The sequence below is a fragment of the Pogona vitticeps genome, chromosome 3 (genome assembly GCF_051106095.1).
Source record: "Pogona vitticeps strain Pit_001003342236 chromosome 3, PviZW2.1, whole genome shotgun sequence".
NCBI lineage: Eukaryota > Metazoa > Chordata > Lepidosauria > Squamata > Agamidae > Pogona > Pogona vitticeps.
The window spans coordinates 252,958,052-252,979,629 of NC_135785.1; the positions used below are offsets into that span (position 1 = coordinate 252,958,052).

At 40.0% G+C, this 21,578-nt stretch overlaps 1 protein-coding gene across 8 annotated transcripts in view; it reads right to left on the reverse strand.

Annotated features, from left to right (window-relative positions):
• FAT3 (FAT atypical cadherin 3) overlaps nucleotides 1–21,578 on the reverse strand; it is a 529,225-nt gene that overhangs the window by 244,351 nt on the left and 263,296 nt on the right. For all 8 annotated transcript variants that reach the window (XM_072993570.2, XM_072993569.2, XM_072993567.2 and 5 more), the window contains exon 4: nucleotides 14,924–15,238. In XM_072993570.2, the coding sequence (XP_072849671.2) occupies nucleotides 14,924–15,238 (315 nt within the window). The remainder of the gene's footprint in view (nucleotides 1–14,923; nucleotides 15,239–21,578) is intronic.

Here is a 21,578-nt window from a genome sequence, read left to right on the forward strand (position 1 = left end):
GGGCTTATTTTTGGGGTAGGGCTTATATTATGAGCATCCTGAAAAATCATACTAGGCCTTATTTCAGGTTAAGTCTTATTTTCGGGGAAACGAGTAGCATGGTAAAAGGAGGAAAAATCAGAAAAAAATATTTCCACATTTAGTAATACATGTGAAAATAGTTATTTTCTTGATTTTTTTTCTTTTAATATTTTCAATATTTTCAGTCCATACATAAATGCATCAGTGGATAGTGATCCCACTGATAAGGGGGTCCTACTGTATTGAAATAGCCCTTTTATGATCACAAGCAGTTTAATTATCTTAACATTTTAATGTTTTCATTATAACTATATTTCATATACATCTTTATTCATATTAGAGAATTACACAATTTAAATATTATGTAAGTATATGAAATACAGGTATAATTAAAACACACTATATATATTTATGTGTGTGTGTGTTTTAATTATACCCTTCTCTCCTCTAAACTTACTATAAATAGCATGTCTGCTGATAGCCTAAATAAATGGGACAGAGACCTATTGCCAATTTATACTTGCTTAAGTGAAATCACATAAGCATTGGGAGCAAATTACCAATCCGAAGGTGCTGGTTGCTTCCCTGGCCATGCACCTGAGTGCACACCTAGGAAAGTGCCCCAATACGGCTTGCAAAATGATTAAGTAAATCAATGGGCAAAATCATGTTGCATGACCAGCATAACCAGGATCCGGTGGTGGAATTAATTTAAACTACTTGAAAGCCTCCCATTCCTCAGCTCCCCTGCCCCCACTTCAGATTCCTAGGCTCTCTGGGGCTCCCTTTTGCCCCAGGGAAGTTTTTGGGACTACCAAGAAAGGGTTGGGGATACTTTAATAGTCCAAAATAGACGCTGGATCATTGTTAGTGGTGCCGATCCCAGTGGTGGCAGTGATTCTTGACTGTTAAAGTTTCCCTTGGAACTTGAAAAGGGGGGCAGAAAGCTTCACATTAGTTTAAATTATTTCCAGCACTGGATCCCATTTCCACTGGCATCACCCCATTATAGGGGTACAGTTGAAGCCCTCCTGGTTGTTGTTGTTTAGTCGTTAAGTCGTGTCCGACTCTCCATTACCCCATGGACCAGAGCACCCCAGGCCCTCCTATCTTCCACTGCCTCCCAGAGTTGGGTCAAAGTCATGTTGGGCGTTTCGGTGACACTGTCCAACCATCTCGTCCCCTGTCTCGTTCCCTTCTCCTCTTGCCCAGTATGCTATTTATCTGAAGTATATGTATGGAGATGTATGCAATTTATCTGAAGTAATTACGGTATAAAATTCTGTTTGCTGGCATATAAAAGATTCTTTAATACTAATTCCCATTTGCAGAGTGTTTAATTATGAGGAAACAGGTTGACTTTGCTTCTTTAACTAGCACTGAAAGAATGTGATACACAACGGGAGAACAGCAGATGGAGGCAGGATTTGACTAAGAGCATCCTTCCCGAATGTGGTGACCTCCTTCTGCTGAATTAAACTACAAAATTCATCATTCCCATCAATCATAACCATAACTGGAGACGCTGGAGCTTGTAGTCCAACTAACAGGTCACAGTACCAGGTCAGGAAAGCTCTGAATAGGGATGGAGGTAGTCTTATTAATCTCCCACTCCTGACTGTACCCCCTTCTTGTATGCACACCTTAATGTAGTAAAGAGGTTTGAGTGTGCCAGTGAAGCTGCGAGCAATGCCATCAAGAGGTCAGAGCCCATTATGGGACTGACTGTACTACTACTACTAATAATAATAATAATAATAATAATAATTGTGTGCTATCGAGTTAATTCTAACTTACAATGACCCTTTCAGGATTTTCTAGGTAGGGAATACTCAGAAGTGGTTTGCCATTCTGTTCTTCTGGTGGTGCCCTGGGACTATGCCACTTGACCAAGGCCAAACAGGTTGACTGTTCTCCCATGAAGCACAAAACTCTCAAGTTTGGTTCCACCTAATTTACTACTCTACAGACTTACTATATAACCTATGGTTCCACCTAATTTACTACTCTACAAACTTACTACAAAACTTACTACAAGGAAATCAACTGTGAATTATCACTGGAAGGACAGATCCTGAAGCTGAGGCTCCAATACTTTGGCCATCTCATGAGAAGAGAAGACTCCCTGGAAAAGACCCTGATGTTGGGAAAGAGTGAAGGCAGGAGGAGAAGGGACGATAGAGGACGAGATGGTTGGACAGTGTCACTGAAGCGACCAACATGAATTTGACCCAACTCCGGGAGGCAGTGGAAGACAGGAGGGCCTGGTGTGCTCTGGTCCATGGGGTCACAAAGAGTTGGACATGATTAAATGACTAAACAACAAGAAGAACAACTTACTACTGTCTATGGGCAAAATAGCACAATGCACGCCTAAGCCTTCCAAAGTTTTCTCCACTGGCTTTTCTTTTTACAGTGTATCTTTAAAACTCCTCACCTGCTATTTCCATCTGCAATTTGCTTAATGTGAATATTATATGTCAAGACTGTGAGGACTGACAAGCTTTCAGAAGAAATTCTATTCATTTTGTTACCGTGCATCACCACTTCCCATCAAGACAATCTTCTTTTTTTCTAACACACAAAAGAAGTTGAATATTTAAACAGTTTTTTTTAAAAAAAATCAAGGGTTATTTCTAATTACATGCACAATTGCTAATCCATCTGTTTACCCCATGCTGTAAATTTCTTGGTTATACATGCCTGAATAATGATTAAAAATTAAAATATCCTAAGGAGTCAAGTGAATGTGTCTCAGGGTATAGAATAGATTATATGTACTACAAGATTTTTCTCAACTGCTCTCCTGTGGTATCCAAATTAATCCAGGCAGGTAAACACCACTAACTATTTCTACTGCAACTATTTTCTAAAGAGATACATTCAGGGTAGAAACAAACATTAGAGATAACTCGTGACTGAAAGAAGGAAATTTTTTTACTAATGAAAATATCTGAATGTCACAGCAGGAGCTTCTGTCACTTCCATAATTATATTAATTACCTTGCTACGTTTAGTGATGGGGCACACACACATAATTTCTAAATCGATTCCATTTAGAATGGTGTTTATTGCAAAGGAAATGTAAATATGTTTTACATCTTCTTTAAATTTTGTTTTTTTTAGCCAGTGACACTTTAACGTTGTTTAACTTTAAAATTAATACTGTACATTAATTTATTGTGATTTTAAACATATGTACTTTTTAGTTGAGAAAGGCAGTATGTATGTGTATGTGAATAAATACATAAGTAAAAAAGTTTTTCAGCTTCCCTCTAGCATTTCTATTGTGTCCTAATTCTGTACTGGCTGTGAGAATTTTTTCCCCCTTGAATGCAAATTTGGGCATAACTTCTGCTTGTTCTTAAAGTCCACACATTTTTAGCTGAACAAAGTACATTTGTCAATATTCTTCAGATGTACAGATTTTTTTGATACACATGCACTGTCATGCATATGTTTCCTCCCCTCTGAAATACAATTGCAAATCTGGCAGCTGCAGAGATCTTGGAAGAAAACGTTACCGTAATTCCATAGGATATTTGGTGGGGAGGGGAGGTGGGAAAATAGTACTTCCATGTGGGTTGACAAATCCAAAACAATTTTATTCTCTTCCCTATTTCCTCCTCCTGATTCCTCTCCCCACACACTTTGCGAAATTGGCCAGTGTAGAGAATATGGATTGTAGAGGAAACGTAAGCCAGGTCTTTGCCTTCTGGCTGAGCCAAAGGGAACAAGCAAATTAAGAACCAGGCATGGAGAAGCAAGATAGAGAGAGAGAAGAGGCGGGGAGAAAGAAAAACGTATATTCAACGGACACAGAGTATAAGCGTTCTATATGTTTATCACTGGAGCACATACTACACATGCCGTATTTGAGCAACGAGGGCTTTGAAAGGGGATTGGTTCTGCACAGATAAATTGTGAAGCAAGGTGATTGGAGGCGTAAGCCAAAACCCTTTGAGCTGCCAAGGAAAACGGCATTATCTCGGCTCAACAGCTAGTGTGGAACACTCGCCTTCAAATATGCACACCCCTTCCGTCACTTTGAGACTCTGAGCCCAGATCAAAAAGCTTTCACCTCTGACAGCCTAAAATGAGGGCTTCCAAAACCACATCAAGGAGAACCTCATCTTGGGAGGTAACTGCAAAAAGTGGGATTCCTTTCGTCTGTAAAATTGAGGAGAAGACTGCAGTCAACTGGGTCTTTACTTCAAAGGGCACTGAGGAAGTGGCGCAAAGGGGGTGAAAGAGAAGCCAGAAACTAGGCTATGCGTTGCATATATTATTATCAGCCTCTGAGCCGCCTCTAAGCCAGAATTACTATTCCTATTACAGTGGGGTCTTGACTTAAGAACGGTTCGAGTTAAGAACATTTTGACTTAAGAACCACTCTCATAGGAAAATATTGACTTGACTTACATACTTAGATTTGAGTTAAGAACTGGAAAAAAAAACATGTGGGAGGCAGGAAAAGTGCAAAATTTGAACTTTCAGTTAACTGTTAGCCAGTGAAAAGGGTGCCTGTCTGCTTCCTCACTCCTCCCAGCATTTAGAGAGTGGATTGGGAGACAGTCTTCAGACTGCCTGGTACTGCTTGGACTGTATTTTCCCTGCCTTCCCTGAACCTTTCTTGACCTAAGAAAAAAAGAAACAAAATATCCCCCTCTAGTGGTCGAAGGCAGAATAGCAGCTTCCCATTAGTTTCTATGGACGGAAAAGAGCAGATACGGATCAAATGGTTTTCAATGCATTCCTATGGGAAATGCAGATTTGACTTGAGAACTTTTTGACTTGAGAACCGCCTTCCAATACGGATTAAGTTCTCTAGTCAAGACCCCACTGTACTATGTGGTACCAACAGGAGTCTTAAGATTTACATACGACATGGTTTTAAATTTATAATGACTAGATGTGTTGACTTACCAATTGTCTTACCAATTTCAAAACAGGTTTCAGCAGAAAGGCTACAGTCATTAAAGATACAATCTCCCTGATATAGGTGGGGGAAGAGACTTTGCTTTCGGGGAATTCATGGGTAGTTGCTATAATTGTTGTTGATATATGACAACAACGAATCTTCTCTGTACATTCAAATATCTTCAGGAGTCTGGAATAGTCTTAGAAAAGTTCTCCCAATGTCACCCCACTAAAAGGTGTCACTGAAATATTCAAAAATAAGCCAGTTCCCCCAATCCCAGCTATTTCTGTGATGTAAGTTGATGGCCTTCAAGACAATGATTCATGGAGACGAGGATCACAGGGGACCTGAAGCTCACATTAAAATCAGAGATGAAAAAAGATTTCCTATCATATGAATGCAACTAGTTTACAAACCCCTGACTCTCCCATGTAAATAGCATTATCAGACAAGACACAGAACTGTGTGAACATCATAAGACAAAACACAAATTTATTTCTTCCAGAGGCTAACGAGCCAAAAATTCTAAGGCCTTTCCCAACAGGCAATGTGATGGGCATATCGAAAATCTGACTCGTCTAGAAAATAAGGCAAACCACGGCTTTTTTTTCTTCCTGCATTTTTGTTGTTGTTGCAGTAACTCAAGTCTATTTCCTTAAGCAATCCACAGAGTAAAAGAAGCTATTTTTGGCCTGTTCGGAACTAGATAATAATTATAACCCAAGCACGTAACACTGGAATTCACTTCTAAAAAGCTGCTGTTGTTATGTGCCATCAAATAACTTTCAATTTACTGTCAGCCCTAGTGGGATTTTAGAGCTATGTGAGGTGTTCAAGGGGGCTACCCTCTCTCTGTGATTTTCCACAGCTGGGCAGGAATTTGAACCCAGGTCTCTTGAGTTCTAGTACAACGCTCTATCCATTACACCGTACTGGTTTTGACTTCAGACAGACAGAGTAAAAGGGTGAAGAGCTGAAATATGACTCCCCCTGCAGACTTACAAAAGCAGCATCTTACAGGCAGAGGTCTATCATTTGTGCCAGCTGCTTGGAGCGGGTAGTGTTATAGGCAATAAAGAAGTAATGTGAAACAAGAGCTATTTTCCAGGCTTTCTCCCCTGGAGGCCTGAACCACATGAATACTGGCATTATTTTGGCATAGAGTTAAAATTCATGATACATAAAAATCCAAAACAAACAAACCACCTGTAGAAATCTCAGGCTTCTCTTTAACAGATTAATTTTTAAAATGTAAAGAGACTACAGGAGTATTTTTTTTTAAATTCTCCATGGGAATTCTAAATTATTGAGGGTTAGCAGAAGAAGTAGGGCCCGAGGTAGAGATGGCATTCCCAGCTTGTGCACTTCCTGAACTCAATGAGAATTCTAATGCTGTACTAGAATGAGGCCAACAACTGTTGTTCACACAACTGTCCGCTTCCAAAACATCCTACAAGTAACATCACAGACTCATCGAATAACTGAGTTGGAAGGCCATTGAGTCCAATCCTCTGTTCAACGGATAAATCCAAATTAAAGTAGATCTAACAGATGATTGTCCAATTTTCTCTTGAATAAGGTAAAGGTAAAGGTTCCCTTTGACATTTAGTTCAGTCGTGTCCGACTCTAGGGGGTGGTGCTCATCCCCGTTTCCAAACCATACGGCCAGCGTTTTGCCCGTAGACAGTTTCCGTGGTCACGTGGCCAGCGCAACCAGACACGGAACGCTGTTACCTTCCCACAGTGGTGGTACCTATTCATCTGCTTGCATTTTTACAGTAGACCCTCGACTTACAGACAGCTCCACTTACAGACCTTTCGAGTTACAGATTTCTCTGGCCACAAAATTTAGGTTCGACTTGCAGCCGGAGAATGGACCTACAGACCAGGGGAAAAAAAACAAAATGGAACAAAAACGGCCAGTTACGGATTAATTGGTTTTCAATGCATTGTAGGTCAATGGAGCCTCGACCTACAGACTTTTTGACCTGCAGCCACCATTCCAAGATGGATTAATTCCGTTAGTCGAGGGTCCACTGTACATGCTTTTGAAACTGCTAGGTTGGCGGGAGCTGGGACACAATGGGAGCTCACTCCGTCTCATGGATTTGATCTTACAACCGCTGGTCTTCTGACCTTGCAACAGAGGCTTCTGTGGTTTAACCCGAAGCGCCACCACGTCTCTTGAACACCTCCAGCATTAAGGCGTTCACCACCTCCTGAGATAATTGGCCCCATTGTCATACCGCTCTAACCATTAAGAAGTTTTCCTGATATTCAGCCGAAATCTGGCTTCCGGTAGCTTGAGCCTATTAGTACATGTCCTGCTCCCTGGGATGATCAAGAACAGATCCTGCCCCTCTTCTTTATGACTATCTTTCAAGTATGTGAAAAGTGCTATCATATCCTCTTTTCTCCTGGCTAAACATGCCCAGTTCTTTCAGGTGTTACAAATACTAACCTAATAACAACCCTGCTCTGGTGCTGAAATGCTAAGCTAGTAACAACCACAACACACTAATTCTGCTTTCTGGCTTCGGAACTGCCACCACCACAACACCTAAAAAAGGATCACAGGATATTTTTTATACTAACGAATTACACTGACTGCGACCAAAAAATCCAGCACGAACAGCAAAATACAGCATATTTACTGGGACAATTTTTGTCCCAGCTGTTTCCTACCTCTCTTTTTTAAAAAATGTACCACATGGCAACTGATTCAGTGTGTCTACTTTGGTATGGACCTTAGTATTTAGGCCTCCAGTTATCAGAAAATCTTGGGGCAAGAGATCTGAACAATTCTGCCACTTTCCCTTATGTTTAGCCATTTTCTAGCCCAGGACAGCAATCAGGCCCGTTTTCTGATAGATTGGGAGCTCCCTTTTGAGCTGACCTAGATTAAAATCCACTGCAGCAGAAAGACAAAGAGGTTTCCTCAGGCCCTGGCAGAGAAAGACCCACTGCCTGAAATAATAAAGAGTACTGTCTTCAACATTTGCTCTCTTTGTCTCCCTCAGTCTTGAGGATGTGGAGGGAGGGAGGGAGGGAGAATTTAGTAGGGCTATTTAAGAAAACATTTCCTTCAAGTACATGTGTAGCTGGAAAAGGTTCCCTTTAGTGCAGCTTCTCTTCAAACCGTGATGTCAACGTGGCCAGACGTGTTACCCTGCCAAAGTAACTCGCAACAGAAATTGTTATCACTACACCAGCCACGAAAATCACTTGCTGTTTTAAGTTGTTCGGTTGCTCAGGACCGGTTCCTTTTTCTCATGTAAGGTGGATTGGCTGGGAGTATTCTGTCTTTAACTGGAATATAAGGATGCTGAGTCAGCCACAACAGCAGAGGGATATTGTCCTTTGCTCCAAAAATAATTTTATTTGCTGCGACCCAGCCATCTACCAGGTAGTGGCCTATAGTGTCCTCTTGCTTATTTAACTGGATGTGCTAGGCATTAGAGGAAGTGTGGATGGCTACCCCTCACGTTGCCCTGTTCTTTGGCAGGAAACATTATAATTTGGAGTGGCAGAGGGATTCCTATTGCCCAGTGAAAATCGGAACAGAAAGAGTCCCTAGCCACCTCACAGAAGGAAGGAAGGAAGGAAGGAAGGAAGGAAGGAAGGAAGAAGCAAAGCTGACAAAGTATAAATAAGGAGGCCGGAAAACCCACAACAACCAAAGTATAAATTACTTGTGTTTGAAAAAAGTGGGTTGCATTACTGTTAAAAGTAGCAGTATGTCCCTATGTTATGCAGAAAAGTAATGAGTAACTACTATGGTGACACTAGGTGGAATTATGCTGGTGTTCCTGAAGAGACTGTGTAATGTGCCATGGCTAATTGCAGAAGAACTGGGGCACAGGCCAGAACCAAGCATGTGACCAAAAGAAGCCTGGCAACTCGTCTATTAATCACAATTAGCCATAGCAAGTAGACTCTTGGTCTAGATGGGCAGGATAAAAATCTAATAAATAAATGAATAAGTAAATAAGTAACACAGCTCTTCTGTGGGCACCAACAAGATTCCTGCTGTAATTTTTTTAAAACATTCTAAGCTCTGGAAATCAATATACAATAGGAACCACATATCTGTGGGGGATTGGTTCCCCAGTGAAACTAGAAAATAAGGAAGGCAACTTGAATAGCGAATGCTATACACAGTATGGTCTCTGGCTCTATATCATAGCCAGTTCTGCTAATGACATCAAGGAAATCTATTTCTCTAACGAATGCTGTGCACTCTATGACTCCCTCTAGAGGCTAGTTATAGTAACTTCACTGTTTTGTGTGTGTGTGCACGCACGCACACACACAGACACACACACAGACACACACATTTTTTTCTTTTAATATTTTCAGACCATGGATAAGTAAATCAACTGATCCTGATCCTGCGGATAAGGTGGTCGTCCTAGTGTACTCAAAGTAAATGCAAGGGTGACAGTGCAACGAGAAAGCACATGGGGTGCATATAGAAGCTCCAGTTATCTCCAAGCGGGACAGGAAAGATTTTCCCCCACCTTGATTTTTAGCCCTAGAAAACCGCTGCCAGTAAGTCCAAACAGTACCAAGGCAGACAAACAAAGGCTTCAATTCAGCACAGTTTCTACTGTCCCAATATATTGTTGTTTCGACTTAAATATCACCCTATAGTGCTAAAGCACTCTCTGGTTTACAAAGAGGCTTAATAAAATATTTAAAGGTGTGTGGGATGTCATTCAAGTTCAGTGCAAAGCATAAAAGAACTGTGATTTTTGTATCTGGCCATGGAGCCAAGCGTTGGGAGCTCAATTCTCCACTCTGCCTCTTTGACAGAGATTGGACTCAATGACCCATAGGGTCCCTTCAAGTTCTGCAGTTCTAAGATGATTATGATGATGATTAGGAGGACGATTTCTATAACATGCCATCTTTTATTCTGCAACTTATGTCTGAGTTTATGGGTGGGTTTGGAAATGTTTATGAGTAATCTAGTGAGAAAGGCCAGATTACTCATAAACATGTTTGAACTTGCTTATGGGTTCCAAGGCAGATTGCAGAGAAAATGTGAAATGGCATAGCAATCTTCCCCCTCATGATGATGACGATGATTAAGCCGCAATCCTCAAAACTTTTTTTTTTATTTAAAAGAGCTAGGAGAGCAGAAGACATAAACATCAAGAGAACATTGTTTACTGTGTTCAAAGTAAGTGAAACAGATTAATATATTTGTGTCTACAGTACTTACCTACCTATCTACCTATTTGGTCAGAAACGCAGACATTGTTTCCATGACCTTTTGTTACCCTGAATAAATGTGTATTATTTTCAAGATGAGTTATATAGGACACAGGGAACAAGTACACATACTTCAGAAGAGCTTCTAGATTTATATTTATATTCCACCATTGAATGCTTCATCTTCTGTGTTGTATAACTGCTACATTGGACAGAGTACTTTTAGAGTATTCAGAGCAACTCAAGAAGGCAGGAGCCAAAACATCTAGCAAATTGCAATTTTTTTCTGTCTTGTTAGTCGCTTTAACCAATGCATAAGTATGTTTGCCATTAAAAAAGGGAAGCACTGTGAGTAGTAGGTTAGCAGGAAATAGGCGAGAAATTTGTTTCAGGTTTTCTGCTTCTAATAAGAATTATGTGACCACATCCATCATATGAAACGAGGAGAACGAAGGAAGCTTGCTAAATTCCTCCTTCACATTGGCTCAGACAGCTGTGACACAATAAGACAATTTGATGAGGAATTTTCAAGCCCCATGAAACTCCTGACCCTCTCTGTGTGAGAGGAAGGCAAAGCACCTCTCCTTGAAGGAGCTCTGCAAGATACACACAATATCTCTGTGTAAAATATTGCTTTTTTAACATGATTGATTCGTCTGAAAAGTGGTGGTGGAGGAAAGCTTTGCAGATACCCTGGACTGCCAGAAAGACAAACAAGTGGGTGCTATTTCAAATCATGCCCGAACATTCCCGGGAGGCAAAAATGTTGAAACTGAGACTGTCCTACTTTGGGCACATCATGAGAAGGCAGGATTATTTGGAAAAGACAATAAGGATGGCAGAGGTGGAAGGCAGCAGGACAAGGGGAAGATAAAATATGGGCTGGCTCTTTAAAGGAAGCCACAGGTTTGAGTCTGCCAGAGCTGAGCAGGACAGCTGAGGAGAGGACATTACTTATGGAGAGCGCTCATTCTTAGGGTCACCGTGAATAAGAGGTGTCTCAATGCTACAGAACACCAGCAGTCCTGAAAATACGGGTTTCCTTTCAAAGGGGAAAATATTTTCTATCATTCTTTCTCTTTACAGCAAACCTAGAAGGACTTGATGAATGTCCAAAATGATCCAACGATCTCCCAAGACTTCTATAATTTAAAAAAATATATCCATAAAACTCTGAGTTTGAATTTCATTCTGCAGGACAACCCATCCTGCCAGAGGCTCACCATTATTTGTTAAAAAGAAGGAAAGAAATGGATGTCCTTCTCGGGAAGAAGACAAGCTTGAGAAGCTACCCCTGCTTGAAATGTCTTTTTCTACCCTGATTATTAAAAGGAACTTATTTTCTATCATGCATTTCATGTGGCCACTCCAGCTTTATGCCTAACAACAATACCTCAGCCTAAGCTGTTCCATGGAGGTTGAAATTTCCCTGGCACCTGAAAACTGCTCCATGAGTTTATTCACAAGATTTTGGTAAGTCAGTTACCTCAAGATATGTTTGCTCACAATTATTATTACAGGTGAGGTTATCTGGAAGTTGAGTCATGAGAACTGGACTTCTTTCTTGTTAGGTTGAAATGTTTCGCTACCCATTCAAGTACAGTGGGGTCTCGACTTACGAACGGCTCGACATACGAACGTTTCGACTTACGAACCGCTCTCATAGGAATATATGGACTCGACTTACGAACTTAGATTCGAGTTACAAACTCTTTTTTCCCCTTTTTTTAAAAGCTAAGTCATCTTAGGTTAAAAGAAAAAAAGAAAAAATCCCCCTCTAGTGGCAGAAGGCGGAATAGCAGCTTCCCATTAGTTTCTATGGACGAAAAGAGCAGATACGGATTAAATGGTTTTCAATGCATTCCTATGGGAAATGCAGATTCGACTTACGAACTTTTCGACCTGAGAACTGCCTTCCAATACGGATTAAGTTCGTAAGTCGAGACCCCACTGTAGCTTCTTCAGTCTGAGGAGAGTTTTTTAAGCAACTGAATTTCCTTTCTACTTCAATCTTAAATAAATATGTTAAACTGATCATTTGAGTGATTTAGTTCCTTGGCTGTGATTTGGCCTTCAACCATCACATCACCAGATCATTAAAAACAGAACAAAATGCATTATCAGGAAATCCAAGACTACCCAATAATGCAAACCTGTGAATGAGGCTTAGGGCATTTACCCACCTGCATGTCATTCAGATCTCTGCCTGTATTGATCTGATTATTTGTTCATTTATTGTGTTGTTGTATTTTGTTCCCATAACAACCACAAAGCCAGTAGCAGAAATAGTAATCACTAGCAGCTCCAACAAAAAACAGATTTATTTAATAAATGTATTTATTTACTTAAAATATTTTACCCAGGCTTTCTCTTTCAAGTGGTTAAAACGCTGTACTGCAGCTAAAACTGTGCTCACGACCTGGGGTTCAAATCCCAGGTAGCCGGCTCAAGGTTGACTTAGCCTTCCATCCTTCCGAGGTCGGTAAAATGAGTACCCAGCTTGCTGGGGGGGCAATGTGTAGCCTGTATAATTAAAAATAGTAAACCGCCCGGAGAGTGCTTGTAGCGCTATGGGGCGGTATATAAGTCCAATAAATAAATAAATAAATAAATAAATAAATAAATAAATAAATAAATAATATCAAAAAGACAGCATTTAAAGCTAATAATCATGAGTATACAAATAAATTGACGACCAAATTTTGACTTGACTTCCAAAAGAATAGGGAGAGATGAAAGTATTCAGTATCCATCATCAATTCCATCTTATTTATATGGAGTTTCAATTTATAGGATTTCATCCCATTAATTGACTCTTGATACCTGATAATTTGCCTGTAAATGCTAGTTACCAAGAATAGAAAAACACACTTTTTAATCATCTGTATCACATGGCAATACAGTTGGAGTTGGTTCTTGCACCTTGCATGGTGTACCAATCTTTTGAATGACATTTTAAAAAGTGTGTAATGGTTTGAATTAAAATTCACTGCTACCCTCAGAGCACAAAAATGCAATAAATCAAGACAATAAATTACTTCTATGCTTTGCTGGGGAATTAGCATCCATATATGGGAAATAAAACAGTAAATTTATGGCCTCAATCAATTTGTTTTTATGTATATAACTCCATCATTTGTTTTATTTACCTTCTTCTACCATTCCCTGCCCCTAAACTAAACCTCTTCTAGAAACAACTCCGGATGGAAAGGTAATAGCCTGTTATGGATCATGTCACGGCAATTTTTAAAACTCCAGTGCATTATAGAAACTATTATAGAACTCGAGCCTACCAATTACTGGAACCATTAGAGAACTCCAGCTTAATGAATACTTCATGAAGGTGAACCAGTGTCATCCTGAACTTAGTTATTTTTGAGAAAATAAACAACCAAGCTGAAGACCTGTAATACACAGGCACAGACAGAATGAAAGTCATATCCATGGACAGCATTACTCACTCAGAACCTCTGTCCTCTAGTAATTAAGGACTCTTGAGGAACTGCCCTTGTGAATTCCAGTTCAAACCAACACGACCCTTAGATTCTTGTAGCAATATGTGGATTCAAACATAACCCAAAGCATTCTCCCCTCTCATCGTTATATTCCAGTTATTGGTTTAAAATATATTGACTAACATTTTAAAATCACTGATTCATATCCTGCCTTCTTTCAAAACTGGGACTCTTACCGCAGGTTTCTTCTAAAGTACAGATAAAAGCACGGAAGATAAAATATTAAAGTACAGTTTTGAAAAATATAAAAATTGAATTAATTAAAAGCAGAGCACCCACTGATTATCTTTATCTAGGAGAGGGAAAGTATGTTATAAGATTAGAAACAGAGCGATTTATGGGGTTTCCTCTTTCATTTCTTACTCTTGTATAAACTGTTTACAACAGTTGATTTAATGTTAAACAATAGTCCCCAGATATCAATCATCCTTTGTCTACTGAATTGGGTACAGCAAGAATCCCGAGGGCATATTATCCCTGTGTCATAAAGGTCCTATCAGAGATATTCTGTCTCGTACTACTTGTAGTACAGTATAGGCAGTAGATGTAGCAGCACAAAGACAGCACTGAACTATCTCTCAAATGATAGACCTGACAATCTTCCCGCTCTCAAAAAACATCCCACACAATCCTCAATTGCCACATTAGTTGACAGATTTCCTCATGAACTGATATATAACAGATGTTTCCTAAATCTTGCTAATATCTGCCTATTAATCTGGTAACATTAATTGGCAAATCTGAAAAATTGTTAAAACACATGGTAAAGAGGAACCCCAACAGTGGGAAGATGAGTTTAAGGTCAAGTATAAAGAAAACGGTAGCTCTCTGCTTTGGAAAAAAAATGATAAAAATATCATTGGCAAAATTTCTTCCTCCTTTTATCTTGATACCAGCATTTACCTCAATTTAGTATCCGACTTACAATGAAACTAACCATGGATATTCTTAACCAGGTTCTTTTTTCACCATCTTTTGCAAACCCAGATTTCAGATCCTGATTAAGATGAGAACCTGGTTAGCATGAGTCATAGTATCATCATTGCACATATAATACTGAATCATGATGACCAAATTTGTGTCTGAGAGAACTCAGCATATATTAACAAATTTGGCTCCCAGTTCGCAAACTGTGGGGAGCAAGTACTGTGTTTATCAGATATAATGACTTAAGAGGTCATCTGAAAACTGAAGATAACATGAACATATCAGTTATTATTAACATACAAAGTAAAAGATATTGCATTACCTGTTTTGGTATTGATGATGAAAAAATTCTGGGGGTTTCCACTGGTAATCCTGTAGGTCAACTTTTCGTTAGTGCTGGAATCAGGATCTTGAGCCTGTATCTGAATAACTGATACATCCTTAGGGGAGTTTTCCAAAACTGATGGATAATAAATGGGCTCAGAAGTCAATGGGGCATTGTCATTCACATCTTCCACCTCCACATAGACTTCGATTGTGGTATAAAGTGGAACGACACCACGATCTGTTGCATACACGGTTAGCCAATAGGACTGAGTTGTCTCTCGATCCAGGATATCAGCTGTATATATAACTCCTGCAGAAAAAGAGAGAGAAATATTAAGGGTTTCTGGAAAGAACAAGAGAGCAATCTCAAGTGCAAAGCTGTAAAATAGAACTCCATGAGAAAATGCTGCATAGCCATTTTATGCAATCAGATGCCCAAATCCAGAGAGCAGGTTGGTTGATGTCCATCAATATGAGGACACCAGCTTTCCTGACCAGTAGCTGATTATATGCAGTCTTCCTCTTTGCCTATTTTTCTTTCACACTCCGCCCTCAGACATTCCCCATACTATCATCCTCTTTGTTCAGCCCCTCCTACTCCCTGACCATCCCAACTTAGGCTGCAAAACAATGCCATCTACTGTGAAACTTGCTAGGGGTGTAAAATGGAGGAATTCACTTTTTAACCGATCACAAAGGCCAATTTGAATCAATCCTGCCTTTTTTGCTCTCTGCTGCTGGGGCCTTCTCCTTTTTTCAAGGTGGAACAAATTAAACAGATTCTTCCCTATGTGATTAGTTGTTTCATTCTCCAAAAGGAGGTGCTTGTGACTGTGGGTGATGTTCTGGTGACATAGTAAGCTGAGCGTGATGTTTTGGACAGTAGGAACACCTACAGTACTTGAAAATCTTTCTCCCTAATCATTCCGAAGTATTCCTTTCTTTTTTAAAAAAAACAAACTATCAGGTTTAGCACTAGATCACCTGATCACTACATTGATATACTAGTATAGCGCTAGATCACCTCTGCACAGCTGATCAAAAAATATTAAAATTCAATATGAAATAGGAAAAACTTCTACAAACTACAGCAGGCTACTATATCCATGTAGTATATGTGTAGGTTTTTGTACATTATAGAGAACTTTGGAAAACTACTCCCTTTCCTAATCTTGTGCAACACTTTAAACAGCCCACCAGCTTTACAATGAACCATAAAAGGAGAATGGGAGACTGGCAGAGGGCGGGATTAAAGGAATGGAGATGGTGAGCTGTGGCACACATCAAACTAACTGAAGGGCCAGCGTGGCCCCTGGGGCCGAAACAATCCACAGTCTCCGCGTGATAATGTAATCCAAACAGATGCATAAAAGAGAATGCAAACCAAGCCTTGCCCTTACTAACAGCAACATATAAACTGATGTGCACTGTGGAACACGTCAGTGTGAAGTGACAATTCACTCATTATGGGCAATGTACTAGACTGACGAAAAACTCCACCCCTTTTCATGAATTAAATTAAAAGGTAGAGGAACGTGGTAGGTTCTGTCTCTTCCTAATGATGTAATGAATATTCAATCACATATTTTATTGGCTACCTTTGACATTTTGGCTTATCAGGGATTCCTTCTTGAATCCCTGTGGAGACTGGGAGATTTCCTGGAACACCAGTAGCGAGAAATAATAAGCACAGTTGTTGGTTGCCTCTCGCGCGGATTTCCAGGGCAAGATTAAGTCTGGCAGTCCTGCACTGCTTGTGATTTAAATTCATATTCTCCCATAGCACAATTCTACCTCTTTGTTACTCTTGTCAATTTCAGGCTGTTATACTAGTCAGTTTCAGACGCCCTACATGAAATGATAACAAACCATTTGAAACCCGATCAGTGCAAGAGTCTGAAATTCATAAGAGCAGCAAAGAGTCAACCAAAAGAAATGGGCAAACATAAGACTTCAGGCACAAACAGTGCAGGACTTCAGACTTGAATTCCACACAGGAAATTGTGGGAAGGGCAAAAATGGTTCTCTTCTAAAGCTTAGAGGCAGGGAAGACAAGTAACATAATCACAAATTCAAAACATTCTGTGATTTAATGTAATAGTATAACAAACGGAATCCCACAGTACAGGAAGAGTCCCCCCTTCCCCTCAGTCAAAAAATCCCTGATTATTAGCTAAATGAGTTCACAAAATTATAGCCAAGACAGCCTTCACTGTTTGCTATTCTGTTCTTAATGGCCAAGTAATGGCCCATAATGACCAATGCTCAGGCAATCTGATTAACATTCATTGTTTGCTTGCACAGCAGAAGGGAAGGACAGTAAGAGCTGATCAGGAGTCCTGACAAAAATGGCATCAGCTCCTGTACAACATCTAAGGAATTATGAACACAATTTCACAGGAAGGAACTGAAGACATTTTGCTAACCTGGAAATCTCAGGGGTGGGAGGAAAATCCTGTCAGAAGCTTACCTCCTGCTAACACTCCTTCACTGAATGTTTCAGTAAAGCCAACATATCTGTTACATAACCAAGCGTCTGGATGTCAAGCAGATTCTTAATTGTACAAACTGAGGCAACAGGGTATTGAGCGTGAGAAATATTAACATATTCAACAAATGCACAGAAGATCAGAATCAAGGTACTCTATATAACTAAGCCAACCGACCAACTATACAGTGGTGCCCCACAAGACTATGTTAATTTGTTCCACGAAAATCGCTGTTTTGCGAAAACATCGTCTTGCGAAATGCGGTTTCCCCCATTGGAATGCATTGAAATTTATTTAATGTGTTCCAATGGGGAAAAATTGTCATCGTTTTGGGAAAATTGCCCATAGGAAAACCGTTTTGCGAAGTGCGGATCAGCTGTCAAAATCGCTGTCTTGCGAAAAACGGTCCCGAAAACACCCGTTTTGTGAGTTACGGATCTAGCTCTCAAAATCATCGTCTTGCGAAAAACGGTCCCCCCAAAAAACCCATCTTGCGAAGCACAGACTGAAACATCGTCCAGCGAAAATCACCCATAGGAAACACCATTTTGCGAAGCGCTATAGTGATCGCAAAAACTCATTGTCTAGCGAATAAACCGTTTTGCGAGGTAATTGTCTAGCGGGGCACCACTGTACTTCTATGTAGCCTATGCTAATGTCTTTGATTCATACATACACTAGAACTGAGAATATGCAGCAACTTATCCTGTGCATTCTGAACATTCATTTTAAGTTTCTACAGTAGTTGCATATTATTTCCTCCATCTTCAGTAAGATGCCCTGGCTCATTTCTGTTTGGACTTCCATTGGATTGCTGTCATCCCACGGTTCCTTTAACCATCTGTAAAAGTATTACCACAGATCAACTAGCTCCATGTCTTTAACTGTATTTGCTACCACGCTCTGGACTAAGGCAATTTAGGAACTATTTCTGGCTTCTACTGAAACTATTAACCCAGGCTGACCTTAATGAAAATGTACTGAGCATTTTAATATTCCAAGTCCCACCTAAAGAGACAGACTTAACTGCAATTACTGAACAGCAGAAATAGCACTAAGCATATAGTGATAATCCATAGTGTGTGTCTAGAACTAGCAAGTTCACTTACAGTATATAAATTCAATACTTTTTGGGGGGGGTGTTAATTCTAATCCATCATTAAAATTCAAGGATGAAACGTTTTGAAAAGAAAGATCCTGGGAGCAAATAATAGACAGAATTAGGAAGGAAGCCATAGGGCAGAATGGAAGGAAAGGAAAGTTGGATTTAGCTGCCAATGCTAGTTAAAGAGTTTAAGTACATCAATTTGTCATTCACAGGAGAAAGATATGGCTCTTAGGCAGTGCTAATAGAGAATTTTTGATTATGCTATCCAGTGAACACTTCTCCAGGACCGCCTGCAGTCGTATGCACAGTTTTAGATAGCAAGCATGTGATTCTCCCCATAAGGAGCTACTGGCAAGTATGTTTAAGCCTTACAAGATAATATTAATGCCAGGTACTAAGAGTCATACTCACTTGTATAAACAACAGGGGTCTGAAGTCAAATGTTGAATTTGAAAAATAATTTTAACAATTCGCCAATGAATTATTAGGTATAACAGCAGCCATACTTAATAGGGGGCATTGGCACATTTGAAGAGGGCCACAGACTGGAAACAATTCTTCATATACCACCTTATGAGGTTCGTTATGTGACTTATACAATCCTGATTTGGTCTATATTTCTTTCGTATTGAGTTTATGGCCATGGGCAAAAAAAGCTGAGGCCAGTTGACTTAGAGCATGAATAATACCCGAACCATCAATGTGGTTTATACTATACAAACAAAATATGCATTTATTAGGGGCTTTCTCTACATTAACCTGGACCAAGGGTAGCATCCAGGTTCCAAACTCAGACTAATTAACGTGGTTTCAATTATCAATGACACATCATTGTGTTGATATAATTCATCAAGGCCACTTCACCAAAATTTACTGAAAAGGTGGAGAATATCTATCATATTAACAACATTTAGATTCGGGCAGGTGGCATGTGAGAGTATGGGGCCCAAATTCAAGCCCCAGAGAGGGCTAAACCTTGTTAATCACATCACTAAGCAAGTTGAATCTTGGATGGGACAGTCCCATCCGTTTGGTCAGCTTCAACACCCCCCATAGTGCTGTGGAAAGAAGACCTATGAAAGTTGTTTCAGTGCTATTACGGTGATACACTAAGTTTAGAATCACTCGGATTGGAAGGAAAACCTTATTTAGGGAAAGTAAATCCACAAGGGAATCATTAAGAAGAGACAAGTTTATATTTGAACTCATTGCAACTGACATTTATAATGTTTATGTCATGGACTTGGGGTGTGTGGGTGGGTACCGGGCTCACCACAAAAACTGAAAAACTTTGAACAGTATGGAAAAGTACATACATCAATGATTCCCAACCTTGGGCAATCAAGGTGTTCTTGGACTGCATCTCCCGGAAACCCTGGTGATGAAGGCTTCTTGGAACTGCAGTCCCAGAAAACCTGGGTTATCCAAGATTGGGAACCACTGCAAGAAATGCATAAAATAAATATTAAATATATGATATACGTTGATTACAAGGCATACAGAGTAATACAAGAGAACGGTGGATGAGGAGAAACACCAGATGCAGCTGAATTTGAGGGCAGGTGGGTACCGGTAATTTGGCAATTATAATCAAGAGGGGAGAAAATCAAACTTGCTGATGTATTAAAAAGCCCGTGATCTAAAAGGCAACCTCCCCTTTCTTCCTTCATCGGATCATGTATCTAAAATGGAACATCTAGAGACATCCATCATTATCTGCAAAGCTCCGCCCTGCCTTCGGGGATAAGTTAGCAATCTGCCCATGGCTGTCATTTCCTACCTCCATAGATACCTCCAACATTGCTGTAGCCATATTCCTTTGCTCGCCCCATACAAGCCTTAGAAAAGATCATACTTGAAGGGTTGCATCGTTCTGCCTCCCTCCATAGTTGCGTTTCTAACAGTTTCAGTGCTAAGTCTAAAAAGGAAAAGAATCCTGCTGACATAGGTACTGTCTCTCCATGAAAGCTTTGGTTCGTGCTTTCATGGAGAGACAGTACGTCAGCAGGATTTTTTTTCCTTTTTTAGACTTAGCACTGAAACTTGCCATAAGTCCGAATCGACTTGAAGGCATGAAATTTTTATTTTGTTAGGGGATTATACTGACCCCCAAGGTGAGCAAAGATGAGACAATATCCATGATTTCAGTTAGATTCTAAGGAACTGCAATGCTTCAGAGCTGTTACTCTAATTAAGTAGAAAGATAGGGACAAAACCAGTATTACTTGGGCATGGATACCATCGGCTCCAGCTGCCATTTTATTTCTGACCAAAATGTCTGCTTTACCTAGTCCATAACCTGCTTGTCATGAATCTGTGTGATATTTGATGCTCTCTGTAGACAAAGTGCCAGATCCATTCACCTTTGATTAAAATCCCACGCATTTATACACAAATTCGAAATACTCTTAAAGCCCTTGACAGCATGCTAATGCAGTTTCCATTGGTGGAAAAGATTTGTGATAAACCCTATTTGTTTCCAGCTTTTATTTCACATTACCTCAGCCAGGACCAGTAATGCTACAGATATTATTTCCTAATGCAAAACCCAATATATTAATGGTTGTCTGGAATGAGAAACAAGAGTGCTAAAAACCTCCAGATAGCTCAGTGGTTTAGGCATCTGGCTGCAGAGAACAAAGCCAGCAATTCTGGCCAAACAGCAAGCTGGGATCAAAGGACAAACTAGGTAGCAGAATCAATATATATGAACAAGCAGAAGTCAGAGTTAACTGATGTATACAGGAACACATCAGAGCTCAAGAATACCTTGTGCTGCTGAAGCAAAGCTCAACTGGAACAAGAAGCAGTCTTATGAACCTTTCTGTACAGAAAGATCCCAAAACTGGCATGAGTGGGAAGGGCAACTCCAGGATCTTAAGGTGCCCTGGCTGCCCAGACGCCTGAGATAGGTTCAGTGCCTCATACAAAGCAGTCAATGCAACGGCTCACTCTGTACAACCAAATGTTTTTGATATGACTCAGTTCAAGGGCCAAACTATGTGACACGTTCAGTCGAAGCAAAACAGGTCTGAACTCCAGCAGATCCCCCC